The sequence below is a fragment of the Babylonia areolata genome, chromosome 5 (genome assembly GCF_041734735.1).
Source record: "Babylonia areolata isolate BAREFJ2019XMU chromosome 5, ASM4173473v1, whole genome shotgun sequence".
Lineage (NCBI taxonomy): Eukaryota > Metazoa > Mollusca > Gastropoda > Neogastropoda > Buccinidae > Babylonia > Babylonia areolata.
The window spans coordinates 19,979,922-19,997,245 of record NC_134880.1 but is presented as its reverse complement, the minus strand read 5'-3'; the positions used below and the strand labels follow the sequence as shown (position 1 = coordinate 19,997,245).

The 17,324-nt window shown below is 39.5% G+C and overlaps 1 protein-coding gene across 1 annotated transcript; it reads left to right on the top strand.

Annotated features, from left to right (window-relative positions):
* The first annotated feature begins 2,397 nt into the window (after positions 1–2,397).
* LOC143282409 (centromere protein H-like) lies at positions 2,398–14,817 on the top strand. Its single transcript, XM_076588039.1, has 8 exons — positions 2,398–2,611; positions 4,892–4,940; positions 7,398–7,469; positions 8,418–8,531; positions 10,684–10,747; positions 12,069–12,120; positions 12,896–12,998; positions 14,661–14,817. The coding sequence occupies exons 1-8, from the start codon at positions 2,452–2,454 to the stop codon at positions 14,809–14,811; spliced, it is 765 nt and encodes a 254-aa protein (XP_076444154.1). The 5' UTR covers positions 2,398–2,451; the 3' UTR covers positions 14,812–14,817.
* The last annotated feature ends 2,507 nt before the right edge of the window (positions 14,818–17,324 follow it).

Here is a 17,324-nt window from a genome sequence, read left to right as displayed (position 1 = left end):
TATGTGAATGCGAATCATTAGAGCGCAGTCATCAGCAAACAGCACTTTTTAGGTAAAGGTACATGGTTTTAGCACTGAGTGTCGGAGATAAAAAATGGACCCATGCACGCGGAGAGCATAGTCATCAGCAAACAGCACTTTTTAGGTAAAGGTACATGGTTTTAGCACTGAGTGTCGGAGATAAAAAATGGACCCATCCACGTGGTGCTGAGTGTACACGTCCTAATCCATATCTTGAATTAGTAATAAAGCATCATCGCGAGGAAAGTATTAAACAGAAATGGTGCTATGACGCCGCACCATTGCATAACTCCAATACTGATCTCAAACGTATTATGAGACATGGGCGTTAATAAGCACCCTGACCCACCATTCCTTCATCAACTTGAAATAGCCGTATGATCTTCACAAACTTTCGCCAAGGGCACCCTGAACATTCCAAAACCATATAAGAACCCTCTCCAGCTATTGACAGTATCAAACAGTTTTGTCAGATCTATGAAGACATAATAGAGAGCTAACGTGACAATACTGAATAATAATGGTGGCGGTGACGAAGATAGTGATGAACAGGATGAAGAACAAAAATACCAAGAATACCAAGAAAATTAAGAATAAGAACAAGAAGAAGATGCACAGTTCAAGACATATGAAGAATCGCAACACCAGGCAACATCACCAAAAAACAATAAGCAATTTCATGTACCCCAGCAATGCCTTCATAAAGACTCCACAAAGAAATGGAAATGGAAACAATATTAGCCATCTTTATTATTATTATTATTATTATTATCATTATTAAATCAAGGAACAACCAACCTCTCTATCAAAACAAAGGTTAGACTCATAAAGTCCCCCTTTACTCCGCCCTTGTACAAAGCCAGTCCCAGTTCCATGATCACATCACCATCTGTGAGATGTGTTAAGGATCGATCAGAGATAGCCCAGACACGACATTAATGATATTCTGCAACACTGGAACCGAAGCATATCATATACAGTGGGTGTGACCCCGAGAGCACCACCCTTTATCCATCGATCGGAAGCGAACCAATGGGCTGTACGTAAGGTGTGTGTCCCCTCACCCACTGTTCCTAAAAAAAAAAAAGAAAAAAAAAAGCAACAATAACATTAGTGTAGATCGACTTTTTAGGGGATCAAGACGACTGCAGGGACTGATCGATTTGAAGGCATCAGTTTCAGTTTCAAAGAGGTGTAAAAGCGTAACAACGCGACTCATATACGCTACAATAATTGTATTTGCTTAAAAAAAGAAAGAAAGAAAGGAGCAGATGTCTTATCTTTGCATAACCAAACGCACTGTTCAGGCACCGTTTGATCGAGTGCCTACCCTAGGTTTGTGCAATGAATTAATACCTAAATTCAACGCCGGGCGCAATAGCCGAGTGGTTAAAGCGATGGACTTTCAATCTGAGGGTCCCGGGTTCGAATCTCGGTGACGGCGCCTGGTGGGTAAAGGGTGGAGATTTTTCCGATCTCCCAGGTCAACACATGTGCAGACCTGCTAGAGCCTGAACCCCCTTCGTGTGAGTATACGCAAGCAGAAGATCAAATACGCACGTTCAGTAAAAGATCCTGTAATCCATGTCAGCATTCGGTGGGTTATGGAAACAAGAACATACCCAGCATGCACACCCCCTAAAGCGAAGTATGGCTGCCTACATGGCGGGGTAAAAACGGTCATGCACGTAAAAGCCGCACTCCGGCGTACGTGTACATACGAGTGAACGTGGGAGTTGTAGCCCACAAACGATCGAAGAAGCCGGAATACATTAATTCAATGAAATGAAGTAAATAGGCAAAAGAAAGAAATAAGTACATGATAAGTAAACACATCAAAATATAATAAAATGAAAGATACGAATTAAGAAGGCAAATGACTGAACTCATTTTACCCAGTGATGTCAGCCCTATTAAAAATGCTTATCCGTTTCAGCTTTATCAATAACGTATAGAAAATATTCTAATGTTTACAAAATGCTTATTTGTATCAAATTCAAATGAAATACATTGTAAACAATGTAATCTGGGTTGAAATATAAATAATCAAAAGCAAGTTGATGTTAGTCAAGTAACAGCAAGAACTATCCATGGAACAGATTGGTTGGGGTGCAAAGATTAGTGACCACCGACAAATTAACCAAAACACCTTATTGACAAACTTTTCAATTTCATTTCTAATTGAGCAAGTATAACAGTTATATTGTCATGAAAACGACTATACTAAGTCCACGTGAAGAATATTAAGAAATACCGTTCCTTGGTGGAAAAAAATGGAAAGGTATATGCATGACGTCATTGATTTAGACCGGGAACTCTTCCTGGTGTGAGGAACCGCTCAAATGCAGTAAAGAATGGTACTGCAGAGTTATCTCCCGTACGCGCTGAAGTTGAAATCTTGACGATTTGACAACAATTTTGTGGAAAGAAATGGAGGAAGAAATAGGAAGCAGAGTGGAAGCACCGGTCAGTTCATCGTCGGCGGATGCAACAGCCGAGCTGCCAAATGCTGATTCCATTCTGGATGTACTGAATACAAGGGACTGGCTTGATAGTCAGAATTACGATCTCTCAGTTGCTTTGAAAGCTGGTGAGGTCTGCTTTCTCACTTGACTCACATTCATCACACACACACACACACACACACATACACACACACGTATATTCACTTACACTTATATAGACTAATAGAGTGACACATGCATAGTTAATTCGTATCTTAGATTAAATTTAAAGCATAAATTCGGGAAAGTAGAGTTGGTTCAGATACAGGCCTGAAGTATTGACATGAGGGTCCCCAATCCTGTCCTCTCGAAGTGCGCTATAATTTTTGAAAATTTCCCCTTGAATTTAACTTAGCCCTTTCGCTGCCAGGGAAATAAGATTTAAGTGAAATCTGTTTGCCAGGTTTTTTTGTTGTTTTTTTTTCACCAAAAACGGGTATATATTTTCAAAAAATCTTGTGTTCTTTGTTATTGGAAAAAGACCCATAAAAGTATATATTTTCTGAAAGGTAAATGAATAAAGAATGCAGAACATGCTTTTTTTTCCAATTTCATAACTTTTCAGTGACATGCTGTTGTTTTGTCATATTTTCAACTTGTTCATTACAAACATTAGTCAAGTAATTTAATTTACACAATATATATTTTTTCCTGGAGAAATGGATAATACCCATACACATGAATTATACTAGAACAAACACAATGAAAATTATTATAAAACAAAACAATGCATTGTGACTGCTCCAAGTGATAACATGGATGTGAGGCCACACCCCCTCGGTCTTCACCCCCTCCCCCCCCACCCCACCCCCCCTCCTCTTCACCCCTCTCACAGGTCTCCACCCCGCTCCTCTTCATGCCTCTCACACAGCCACTATATCCCTCATCAGACTGCGTTGGTTGAGTGCTAAGAATGTCGCTCACAGTGTCACTGTCTTCTCCTTAGAATTTACACTTCAATTCTTTCTGAGCAGTAGCTGAAGAAAGCAATCTTGGTTGATTTTGTGAATCTCTTGAGCACAGTGTCCGACATTTTGCTGAGCAAGTGAGGAGCCAGGCACAAACACTGCAGCAGTAACCCAACTAAAACATTCAAATAAACATTCAAATAAAGGACTCCCTCATGATATAGTGGGTTTTCTAGCTATGAATAGAATCTAGAATGATTCCCCAGGTTAATGCTACCAGTATTTTTGTCAATGAACTCGAAGTAAACCAAGGAAAAGTCAGAATATTTCGATGTCAAGTTATCTCGTCATTGTGGAAGCGAAGCGTACATGCTTGCACTGACAAGTTATCTTGTCATATAGGCAGCCTAGGGGTTAAGATGTTACCAATAACAACTTTATTTGCAATACTTATTTAGAAAAATAAAGACCTTTTTCCTCCCTGACCTCAAACATGACATGTTTAAAGAGTCTCAGAGAATGCTTGATTGTGTTATGATGTATTTGCTAATAATTTTTTAAATTGTTTATGTGCTGGCATGTAATTTAGGTTGACAGGTGACTTAGAAATGTTTCTATTATAGACTAGCTGAAGTAACTTAGACTGATAATATTGGTACTGGAGATTTTTTTGTTGTTTTTTAAGTAGAGTAAAAAGTGGAGAGAACTTTCTCATTTCCCATTTTCTTATGTTTTGGTTGAGCTTCAACTTTGCACAAACCATGCTGAATAATTATCACCCACAAATAAATTATCTTCATCACTGGTAGTGATACAGTGGCAGGCACCTAGGTTCACCTTCCAGTTTCAGGGCCCTGAAAATAGATTCTTCAGTTTTCTCTGTGCAGTATTTTGCTGTGCTGATAGGGTCACTGGGATGCCCTTTTAATTTTGCAAAATGTATTGGTTTAAAGACCATCAGCATTTTAGGCATTTTGCATGTGTATAAAAAGCATAGGAATATTTACAGTATGCTTTATGTATTACTGCTAATAATATTGATATAGTAATTTATGTCATTTTCAAGAATCAAGACTCCATTGGATTCAAATAGAAGAATTTGGAAAACCTGTAGATGTGCAAAGGGTATCAAAATGACATTCAGTCATCAGCCATCTAACAATTACAATTACAGAAAACAAAGGCGGATGATGTCTCCCATAGATTGCTCTTTCTTGGTAAAAAGTTTATGCTCTTTAGTTGCATGTTCAGAATATTGATTTGACATGCGTGTTATTTAAGACTGTTTTTATAGAAATAATAAATATAACTTAATAAGCAAGAGAAAAAAAAGAATCTTCATTAGGATGCAAACAGAATTTTCTGGACTTTATGCCCTTCAACTTATGTAAAAAATAATAGATTAACAAAAAAAGTGACTGCAATTTTTTAATTTTGTTTTTTGTTATGTAATTGCAGAAAAGTTGGATTTGCTGGAGACACAAGATGTGGAAGAGCTCCAGGAAAGGTTTGAACTTAATTCTGTGTGTAATGTTGAGAATAATAATGATAACAATAATAAGGCTGTACATGTGTATCGAGACAGTTGTTCTTCTCTGCTCTGTATCAGTATATGACCAGTGGAGTGAACATACATGCATGTTTTGTTATGAACACTACTCATTCTGTCTTGAGGGGAAAACTTGTGGATATTGCCAATAATGGTAATGTAATACTTATATCATGATGAAAACTCAGGCTTCAAGCACCTCACATGAAAAATTTATCAATATAGGCCAAGACACAAGACAGTAACTTGTACAACAACTTGTACAGGTCTACAAGTACAAATTGTAGACATGAACAAACACACATGCATGCACATACCTGTGCACACACACACACATATATACATGCATGCTCACACATAGAAGGCACAAAATATGCCTTACACACACAGTGATATACAAACATGCGCACACACGGAACACACATATTGGCATGCATGTTTAGATATAGTCTTGTTTCATTGTCCCAAACCCAACTGGATTTTCATAGCAACAGCAGTATCCCCATCCCCATCCACTGTCATTTAAAAATGCAGAAAAATGGCCCATAGTCTTATGGCCTCTCATACCCTGCTGTCATGACGACTTCAGTTTCAAGTTCCTTCCACTTCCATGTCTCATTGTCTGTGGTGAAATTGTGTCATGTTTTTGTTGTTTGTTTAAATTCAATATATTCTTTAAAAAAAATAAAGAACACACACAGAGAAACAGAAACACGCACACTCTCCCACTTTCTCTCAGTCACACACAGTCTCTTAAATCCATTCATTCCCACATAAGACGTCAGCTGACATCCTTCACAAAGTATTGCTATAGCACCTATAACTTGGATAAGACATCCATTAATGTCCTGTTATCTGTTCCGATTTTTCGTTCATTGGAGTTTGGTTCAAATTCAGTGAACATAAACAGACAATGTTTTATGTGTCTGGGTTATAAAAATACTACTTAAATGAGCATACGTCGGGTGTAAGACCTCTTTCTTCTTGATGATGTTTTGAGAACTGGACCATGCAGACCGTGCATGAAAAGAGTGTTTGCCTCGTGTGCAGAAAAGGTGTCAGAAACTTTGTCCAGCAAAGACAGTGGTCCCAGTGATGGATTACACTGTTTTGTAAGCTTTGCAGATGATTATAGATGGGTACAATGATAAGAAATGGATCTCTCCTGTCTGATGATTCTTTTTGAACTTGAAGATGGTGACAATGACAAAATTGACAACATAGACAGCATTTGACGCTTTATTCAATCTGGGTAAGTTGATGGTACAGGTCTGTGATAGATGTTACATCAAAGTTTCTCGCTCCATACTCATTTATATGCAATACAAAGACTACATCCTTCTATAATTTGCCAGTTAAGATAGCGACAATGTACAGAGTAGTGTCCAGTCAGACATAATTTTTGAGCAGGTGACTATGACAGGCAGTGAGGGTGCAGATGTTGGCGTAGTTTGGGGAGAGAGGAAGGAGAGAGAGGGGAGTGGTTTAAGACGATATGTCAAAGGTAAGATAGAGGGTGTGGCAGAGGACTAGGCCATGAATGTCAGTGTCAGACAACACAATTTTCATGAAAACCAGGGTTGACAAGCAATTGACAGGGAAACTGTATTATTCTTTTTTTATGCTTTTTGTCACTGATCAGTTGACCAACTTTTTTGTAGCGGAGGCAAACGGGATGCACAGCAGGAGTGAGTGAGGAAAAATCCAAGTGCTTTCTGCTCTGAAATTGGGTGCTCTTAGGTTTAAGAAAAGCTCGACTGCTCAGTTTCTGAAAACATGATTTAAAAAAAAAAAAATTATCTTGACTAAACCCACATTTGTCATTGTTGGGACATTTATTTAAAAAAAAAAAAAAAAAAAAGACATTAATTCTGAAAGAGTTGTGATTGTTATCATAAACTTATAATCTGTTTTATTTTCTTCTGCAGGTATAATCTGACATTATGCATGCTATTTCCATTGATCGGTATTTTATAAATTTGTTTCCTTTTTGGATGCCATTCTGTGGAGGTGGAAATAGACTGTCAGGATGTACAAAAAATATTATTTCACTTTGAAATGCCTGAATGGTTAACTACAGTCAAAAATGGGGAGGAAAAAAAGCTGATTCAGAATCCACATTTTCAGTTCTGTCACAAAGAACGTTTACTTTCTTTTTGTATCACCTGTACTAGGCTATAATGCACAGACTATATATTTGCAAAATATACTTTTTCTTATTAAGAATCAAGTACTCTGTATTTTCTTCAAAATGCATTGCATGCTAGGCAGGTCTGGATGGTATTGATACAATATATATATATATATATATATATATATATATATATATATATATATATATATATATATATATATACATATATATATATATATATATATATATATATATAATATGTTGTTGTTTTTTTGTTACAGAATTGCCGCCTTGCGGACTGATTTGTTCAAGATTTCTTCTGATCAGACTGTCAAGGAACTGATTTTGAAAAGGTAATCCAGTTGTATTGTGTAGTTATTACACGTGTAATTAGCAATCTTGGTAAGTTGATGGTACAGGTCTGTGATAGATGTTACATCAAAGTTTCTCACTCCATACTCATTTATATGCAATACAAAGACTACATCCTTCTATAATTTGCCAGTTAAGATAGCGACAATGTACAGAGTAGTGGACAGACTTGGTGACTTTCTCTTTTACAGTTTTAGTTTTAGTCAGCTTGCTTTGTAACTTTCTCTGTAAATATCAAAACTTGAAGCACAAATGCAGTACATCATCATTATGTGTTATTGAAAAACCAAAATAATGAGTGAATGACAGATAACTTAGTTTGTGGTTGGTGAGTAATTACAACACATGTTTTGTTCCTTATTGGCTCAGATATTATTGAAAAAAAAAAAAGAATGTTTGTGTGTGTTTTTGTGTGTGTGTGTATTTTTTCTGTATTTTGTCTCAGTCAGTCAGTCCAGAACCAGAAGCAAGCTTTAAATTTTAGAAACCGCAGTGTTGTAAATCTTTACTTCAGTATTCATTCATTTGTTCAGTTAATTTTCATTTAGTTTCAAAGGATCAAATTTTCCCATTGGAGGACTGATGGTGTTCAGAAACTGACTTGCATTGGTTATAGTATATATGCACATTGACACATCTACACATTGTTGAAATGTCAAATCTTAAACTGATTTACATGAAATGATATGCACATCAACACTTGATTGCAGATAAGTGTCAAGTTGGAAATAGCCAGGTACTTATTCACAGAGTGTAGCCAGGTACTTATTCACAGAGTGTCAAGTTTAGAATTAACTGATGTTGAATTGAAGCACTCATGTCTGTCAGTCTGTCTCTGTCAGTCTATCTGTCTGTTTGTCTGTCTATCAATTTATCTATCTATATCTGCCTATCTACCTATTGATATGTTAAGTGTGTGTTTTTCACAGAGCTAGGTTTGACCAGGCACTGAGTGACAAGTTGTTCTCGATGCCACTGCCGCTGTCCACTGCAGAAGCTGAGAATGCAGACACTGAGCAGAACAAAGACGCCAGTGACAGGGAGTTAGTGTTGTCATTTATTCACATGATTTGTACAGAGTTAAAGATAATTGGAAAAAGAAGAGAACCATTCACAGGGCTGGAAAAATCTTGCCATTCAGGGCCTGGGAAAGTCTTGGAATTTTAACTCCTTGCTGCTGAACATTTTAACAATTTTGTGATTCCTGTGTGCTGAGGAAAATATCGGGGTTTTCGCCTAAGTTTTTGGAAAAAATAAGATAAACATGCAGTACATGTACTTCTCAATTATCAAGATATCCCCTTGGAATTTTGCATGAAGATTGCTCATAATGGTAATTTGAACAGATAAAAAAAGTTATATTAATTACATTGCATGATTGTTGTTTTTAAATCCAAGTCAGCTGGTTAGAAAAAAATCTCTGCATCACAGTTTAATTTCTGGAGTTCCAGTAATTTTGCTTACATTGGGTGCCTATGGCCGGTATTATCACAGTGGTTGACGAAAAAGAAACTGGCAAAGCTAGCTGTTTATTGGTGTGCAGCTAAAACCACCATCCCTACCGGCCAGCTTGACTGACCACCCCATTCCACTCCCACTTCTTTTCCCATGCTTTTCATGTGTATTGGCAGTACTTGTGCCAGTAACTGATTCATGTTCATGGACACTTTGCCTCTGACCTGCTCCAGATACAGACTAATCAGTCTGAGCACAAAACTTACACCACTGTTACTTTCACTCAGTTTCAGGGAGTTGGTGGTGACTGTTATCATCATCATCATCATCCATATACCCGCCTGAATCATCGCCCTAACCACTACTGCAGGCTTTTCCCCCCACTGTCCGTATCTTTCATTTATTTCTGTAACCACTTGTGAGGCTGTAAACCTTTAAAAAATGAGCGGAGGTCAAACCATGCTGAACAGAGCCATTTTGACCAGCCGGCAGGTGACTTCAGATTTTTTTTTCCCACTGCCTGTGAGTCGTGCAGTGCAGCCTGAATAAGTCCAAGGGATGTAAACAGTTCTCAAACATTCTAGAAGATAGGGAGAAACAGAAAAAAAGGCCATTTCCCTTGAACTGTCGACTGTGATTAGCTGATGAAAATTTGATGTGTGGGATACACCATGTAGGGGTATGACGGCACAACAAAAGAGGTGTAAGTCATGCATCCTAAGGTAGGCAAGGGGTTGATAAAACCTTGACTAGTAACGTTCAACAAAGAATTTAATGAGATTAAAAGCAAACACTCAAAAATAAAAAGAAGCTGTGATGAAAATTTAACATTGGTAACAGATTGACTGCCAGTCTCTTATGTCAGTGGTCAAGCACAGACGGTTTTTTTTCAGCTTGGTTTTGTGTCGGGTATGGAAGCTTTTTCAAACTGGTCTGGAAAAGGTCTGGAACAAAGTAAGGAATTTTGTTTGTCATCTGTTAGGGAGCCTTGTGTTAATCTTGTCTTGTGTCCGATGGTGGATAGATCACATCATTCATTTGTGATTGGGTCAGTTCTCTTTTGTTTACATTCATATGTGTTAGGTTAGTTTACTTCGTTTTGCATGCATTCATTTGGTGAAAAAAAAAAGATTCTTCATTTATGATATACATATGTTCATTATCTCAATTTATCTCATTATTTTTCTCCTGTAGAATGCCTTGATTGATTCTAGTCCCATTTGTTTCTTTTTTTTTCTTTCTTATGTGTGTTTATGTTTTTGTGCAACAGCAGTTTCTAGATCAAGCTGTTTCTGCATGGTATTTGAATTTATGACAGGTTAACAGACAAATACTGTATTTGGTTAGTGATTCTGACATAGGCCACAGTTTGATAAAGAACTTGTTAGAATAAAGGCTGGCTCGAAATTAAGATACGATTTATGAATAGTAAATGATTAAAGCATCAGTATGCAGTCCTCAGTGTCGTACAATATTGGACTACACAATACAGCAGGCTGTATGCATGCGTGCACGCGCGCGCGCACACACACACACACACACACACACACACACACACACACACACTTTGCATGATTAGCATGCACTGTTGTTCCAGAATGTTTGATAATATTCCAAGACTCCCAAATCAGGTATTCCATTTCTGTAGAATGAATGTGTGTGCCCACACACGCGCACACACACACACACATGGAACTATCAGTCTTTCCTTACAATTGCAATTCTGTTGTTTTTTTTCAGAAAGTATGAAGTGCTTTTGCAAGAAAAGAGCAAGGTGACCTCAGCTATTTTCCGAAAGAGTAAGGTGGGTGGATCTCTTGTTACATGGAACTGGTTCAGGTGTTTGGTGTGCCCTGCTGTTCTTCAACCTTTTCACTGCCAATTTTCTGCGTGTAAAACACTCCCCAGTGCCAAATATTTTAGATATGATGCTCTCAGTCACAGACTTCGGTTAAGTCAAAACAACCTCAAGGACTTGTTCATTTCAAATTTGGTGAGGGGGAAAGGATAGTCATTGTTCTGTGGCAGGGAAACTGGCTGCAGCTGTCATGCGTTTTTAAAATGTGAAAAATGGTCTTGATAACATGACCCTTGATGTTGACTAAAGTGGCTTATGGCAATGCACTGTCTAGTCAACTAAAGTCACCTATGGCTGTGAGAGTTAAGATGAAAGGAAGCATGCCACCTGCAATAATGACTCCTCCACCCACCCATCTGAGGTATGTGATTTTCTGTGAAACAGTTTGATGTTTGCTGATATTTACCATGTTATTATGAATAGCAGTTATGTAAATATTTATTTTTGAGACAAGTCCAGGTGAAACTTGTACATTTTACTCACTGACATCTCTCCCAGAACGGCTAAGACTAAAGCATTACTTAATGTTTTAGTTTATTTAACCACGTTCACAAATATGCTCAGAAATGCAAGGAGATATTTGGGACAGCACATCGGTAAACTCATATTGCAGCAGTCATTGAAATTAATCGCTGTCTTTTTGTTTATTCTGATCCGCTTTTTGTTGCTTTTGGTTGTCATATTGTTTCCATGCAGAACATAACTGCTGTTTTGGGCAAAGGCAGAAAACCGTTGCAGTACAGCTATGTATGACACATTTAACATGATACCCATAGAAAGAAAAAGAAGATAGAATACCAAGATCATAACTGTTTTCTAGTCTGTTGCAGTGTCATGCATCTCGAGGCCCTGAGCAAAGCATTGGGTTTATGCATTGATCAGACATCTGTTGATGTTTTTATTGTGTAGTGTTGGGAATATGGAGAAGTCTGCATGCTTTGATGCTTCCTTGATGTTAATCAGTTGGATGACAAACAAAAAATGATTTGATAATACATGTTTTTCCCACAGAAACATTGTCTGGCACGAGGAAAAACTAATGGACCAGTAATCTGCAGTAATTAAAAGAAGGTACCTTTTGTAACAGAACTAATTAAAAAAAAAAAAAAAAAAAATTAAGAAAAAGCTGCTGATGCAATTTCTAAGCATTCTGTTCCTTCTACTACAAGTAAACCATGAGTTTGTGATTTCAGTCCTTTGGATGTTAGCATTTTCCCTTTCCCCTTCCTTTGATAATGGATTGCTGTTTTGACATGGCTGTTTTCAGGATGTTGCAGATCTGCAGAAGGAACTTGATGCCATAAGAAAAAGAAACTATGGTAAGAGTTTACTGAGAGTTTGCTCTGTGTTAATTCTTCGTGGTATTTACTTTTTAGTGGTAACTAGAAGGCTGAAATGTTTTAACTGCATAGAAATAGTATTTGCAATAATCATGTTCATTCCATTGTGGGGCAGCTTCCATCAGTGTTTGCCACTCCAGTTATCTCCATTGTATCCCTGTTTTTCAGACTTGTCATGGTGCATATTAAAGGGTGTTTGTTTCAATGGAATTCTTGTCATATCTAAAATAACTCTTTTCATTGTACTATAATTTGAGACAATTTCGAAAGGCAGTTGTCCATACAATTAAAGAGGAAGAAGACAGTTGAATGGAAACTTTTCAGTTGATTGAGAGAGAGAGAGACAGAAAAAAGACGCATTCATACAACAATATCCTTGTTTATCTCTTCACAGAAGAGTGCACGTCTGTGCTTATACTTGAAAATATCCAAGTGTTTTGGCAGTTCTGATTCAAGTCTTACAGTTACATTATTCATTGTTTGATATTGTTGGCTGATGTTATACAGATCAGAATATACTGAACTGAACCATTTAACCGTTACCCCAAAACGGAGTATGCCTGCCTACATGGTGAGGTAAAAACACAGGTGCAGTATAAACGGTCATACATGTAAAGCCCACACGTGTACATACGAGTGAACGTGGGAGTTGCAGCCCACGAATGGAGAAGAGGAGGAGGAGAACCATTTAAGTCAAGTTCTGTCATGTGTCAAACGCAATGCATGCCGCATGCACTGTTGGTGCTGTGTGCAGAGCTGAAGAAAACCAACCGCAGGCTGATGGGTGTGCTGGGGCAGCACAGAAAGACTCTGGAGAAAATGGCAGACAACGTGAAGAGCAATTCAGCTTGCAAGGAGTGAGTCCCTTCTCTCTCATTTCACCAGGTTCCCACCATCTAATGCAGTTTGTGCCAGTTCATAAGAGCCTCGCAGGTTCTTCCTTTAGTAAAGCGGTGGCTGAGTGGTAATGCAGCCATGCAAAGAAGTGAGTGTCTGCAGGTTTGAGTCCCTTATACAGACCAGAATTTGTACCACCTCCCCGCACTCCATTAAATCTTACTGATGGTCTAGGTGCTGGTCATTCAAATGAGATGATAAACCAAGGAGGTCCTGTGGGCTGCATGCACTTAAAAAGAACCTCACAGCAACAGAAGAGTTGTCCCTGTCAAAATTCATAAGAAAAATCCATTTTGAAGGTAAAAGCGAATGCACAAGCAAGTGGGAAAAAAAAGAAGAAACAAAATAAGTATGGCGCTGCATTGTAGGGATGCACTCTCCCCAAGGAGAACAGCTCCAATTGTCAAACAGAAAAGTCTGTTGTACTAAAAGTAAAACAGTACAATAAAATACTCTGTAAGGCCATTCAAGTGAATGTTTATTTTCCTAGGTGTTGTAGATTTTTGATAACAAAGTGGAAGATAACTCGAGTAGTGACATGCAGTTTTCCTACCTACCAGCCATGTCCTGTGCATCAGTGCATCAGATTTGATTAAACTGAGAGAAAGGTGTGAATGCATGTGTGTCTGTGTTTGCGTGTCATAAGATTGATTCGTTCTTGAAGACGCTGTGGCTATACATGCATATAACACAACTACTACTACTACGATGATAATGGCGATGACGATGGCAATAACAATACTACTAATGCTCACTACTGATGCTGTTGCTGCTGCTGCTTCTGTGACAAAGACAAATAGCAATAGCAGGCCTGTAAAACTGCCATGGTTTTGAGAGCAGGGTTCACATAGATGTCACCAGACAACATTCCACACTTTTCCAGACCTTTTCCACACTTCCATGACTGTGTATAAACTGCAAATAATGCAAGTGTAAAACCACTATAGTGATGAGAGTGCAAACAGCAGTCAATCATCTTGCTAATTTGCTATCCATACATTTTTTTTTTTTTTTTTTTTTAAATCAGTTCATCACTGACACCAATGAATGGAACAGTAGCAGCTGTAAGATGTATAAAACTATTTTGACTCCACATTTCCACAACAAACATGCATAAGGCTGGTGCGTGCGCATAATCTAAAATCATACATTTGACCCACTGACCTTTTTCAACCCATTTTCTGTAGTATTTACCTCATGTAATGGGAAAACAAAGCAACAACATCCCTAAACACCAAACCAACCAACAACAACCACAAAAAAAAAAAAAAAAAAAAACAAAAAAAAAGACAAACAAACCTGCATACAAATAGGAACTGGTTATAAAATCACACTTTGAGCAGTTATTTAAAAAAAAAAAAAAAAAAAAGCAAAAAAAAAAAAAAAAGCAACAACTGTAACTACTTCCATGGAAAACAGTCATGGACAAGAAAAGCATTTAATCTGTTTCACCTGCAGGCCAGCAAACAGTCTGACATTTGTTATCAACATGTGGGAAAAAAGGAGCAAACCAGTGTTTAGTAGTTTAACAGAGCAAACCCCAGTACACTTTAAATCACAATTGATCAATCTGGCTGGTATTGCTCGATTAGTTTATGGTGGTGTGCATGTGTGTGTTGCAGGCTGAAAGAGGAGCTGGAGAGCACGGTCTCTCGAGTGGAGATCGCCAAATGTACCCTGCAGGCTCTCATTGTGGGCAGTGGTGTTAACTGGGCGGAAGATCCTGGTCTTGTGGACACAGTGCTGTTATGTGGAGACTCTTTGCATCTCTAAAAAAAATAATAAAAAAAAAAATCTGGGTTTTTTTTGGGGGGGTGGGGAGGGGGGGCATGTCAAAATTTGGGCATTGTTGTTACTGTTTTTTGATGATGATGATAGGGGTGATGGAGATGTTGCTGTGGGGTCCATTTAGGTTTGGGACTACTTGACAAGCCTTTATTCCCATAGTATGTTCCAGTGTCAGCCAGGTTGATATATATATACACACACACACACACACACACACACACACACACACACACAGAGACACCTGCAGTGTTGGTTTGAAAATTTGAGCGACACTCCCAGAGATGCATCCATGAAGAGGATGACCATTGACTGTGTTCCAGTCTTCCCATAGTGCACTCAACTGTGGGTAGGAGTCAGCCACATGCTGTAAAAAAACTACTTCTGATCGTGGGGAATTAAACCACATCCTCCTAGTTGTCAGTCTTCAGCGCAAACTACTTCACCATGGCAGCTGGCATATTCATCTCTAAAATGTTTTACCACACTTGGGCATTGACAGGACTCCATGGTGGTATTTCTATCTCTAAAAAAAAAAATCGGATCACACCTGAGCATTGACAGTACACCACACCACCTCAACAATGAAACTCACCAGGCTCTGAGCAACTTGACCTGAAAGGTGCAAAGCAATAGTTTGTTATACTCAAACACATTGGTTGGACATTGCTAGCAAGCTGGGGGCCTGTTGTGTATGTATTGTATAAGCAATGTGTTTTTTTTTTTTTCCAGCTGAAATGAGGAGTGTTAATGTATGTAGAATGATGATGATGGAGTCTCGAAACATCAGAACCGCTATACGAGACAGGCAAAACAGCTCAAGTCTGTTGTGAGATGCAAAGGTACAACTTGAAGATTCTAGGCCTATGTGAGACAAGATGGACAGGATCAGGAAGAACGCAACTAGTGAGTGGAGACACCATCATCCACTCTGGACAGGAAGAAGGCCAACCCCACACCCACGGAGTAGCGTTGCTGATGACACCCGAAGCAACACGAGCACTGCTGTCCTGGGAGCCTATGTCACCAAGGATCCTCACGGCACGCTTCAATTCAAAGGGCAGGAAAGTTACCATCATTCAGTGCTACGCCCCTACCAACGTGGCAGTCATCAAAGAGAAGGATGATTTTTACCAACAAGTCCAAGCAGTCATAGACAAGACACCCAAAAGAGATATGAAGATCCTCATGGGAGACCTGAATGCCAAGGTAGGCGCCGACAACACAAACAGAGAGCTCATCATGGGCAGACACGGCACTGGAGTACAGAATGAGAATGGAGAACTTTTCATGGAGTTCTGCACCTTCAATGACCTGGTCATTGGAGGCACCTTGTTTCCCCACAAGACCATCCATAAGACCACGTGGGTTTCCCCTGACGGCAAGACCGAGAACCAGATCGACCACATCACCATCGGTCGTAAGTGGAGACGAAGCCTGCACGACGTCAGGGTAAAGCGCGGCGCAGACGCAGCATCGGATCACCACCTGGTTGTGGCAGCACTCAAAACCAAGCTGAAGGCCTACAATGACCAGGCCGCAAGACCATCGCACAAGTACAACGTGCACAGCTTGAAGGAGAAACTCAAAGCAGAAGAGTTCAAGATTGAATTGAGGAACAAGTTCAGTGTGCTTTCCCAACTCCCAGAGGACTCAATAGAAGAACATTGGCACAGCCTTCGAGAGACCTGGACAACAACTTGCAAAACAGTCCTGGGCAAGAAAACGAGGAAGCACAAAGAGTGGCTATCAACAGACACCTGGACACTCATCACTGAGAGGAAGCATTTGAAAGACCAGATCAACTGCACGCAAGATCAAGCCGAGAGACATGAGCTACAAGCACAGTACTGGGAGACGAACCGACAAGTAAAGCGAAGTGCGAGAAAAGATAAAAGAACCTACATCGAGGAACTGACAGCAGAAGCTGAGAGTGCAGCAGGTCAGCAGAACATGAAGCGCCTGTATGAGATCACCAGGACACTCTCCGGGAAAAACAGCAACCCAAGCCGGCCCGTCAAGGACAAAGACGGAAACACCATCCTTGGCGAAGAACAGCAGAGAACAAGATGGGCGGAGCATTTCAAAGAAACGCTCAACCGACCAGCACCACCCGCCCCACCAGACATCCCGCCACCTACCAAGCTCCTCGACATCAACACCAACCCTCCCAGCAAGACCGAGATTGTCAAGGCCATCAAGTCAGGAAAGGCAGCCGGCCCAGATGGAATTCCACCTGAAGCTCTGAAGGCCGACATCCAGACTTCAACTGAGATGCTGCACCCTCTCCTTTGCAAGATCTGGGAACAGGAGCGAGTGCCAAAAGACTGGAAAAGAGGACATCTTGTAAAGCTGCCAAAGAAAGGGGACCTTTCATCCTGCAACAGCTGGCGGGGAATCATGCTGTTGTCTATTCCGGGCAAGGTACTGAGCAGAATCATTCTTGAGAGACTGAAGAACACTTTGGACAAGACACTTCGGGACGAACAAGCAGGCTTCCG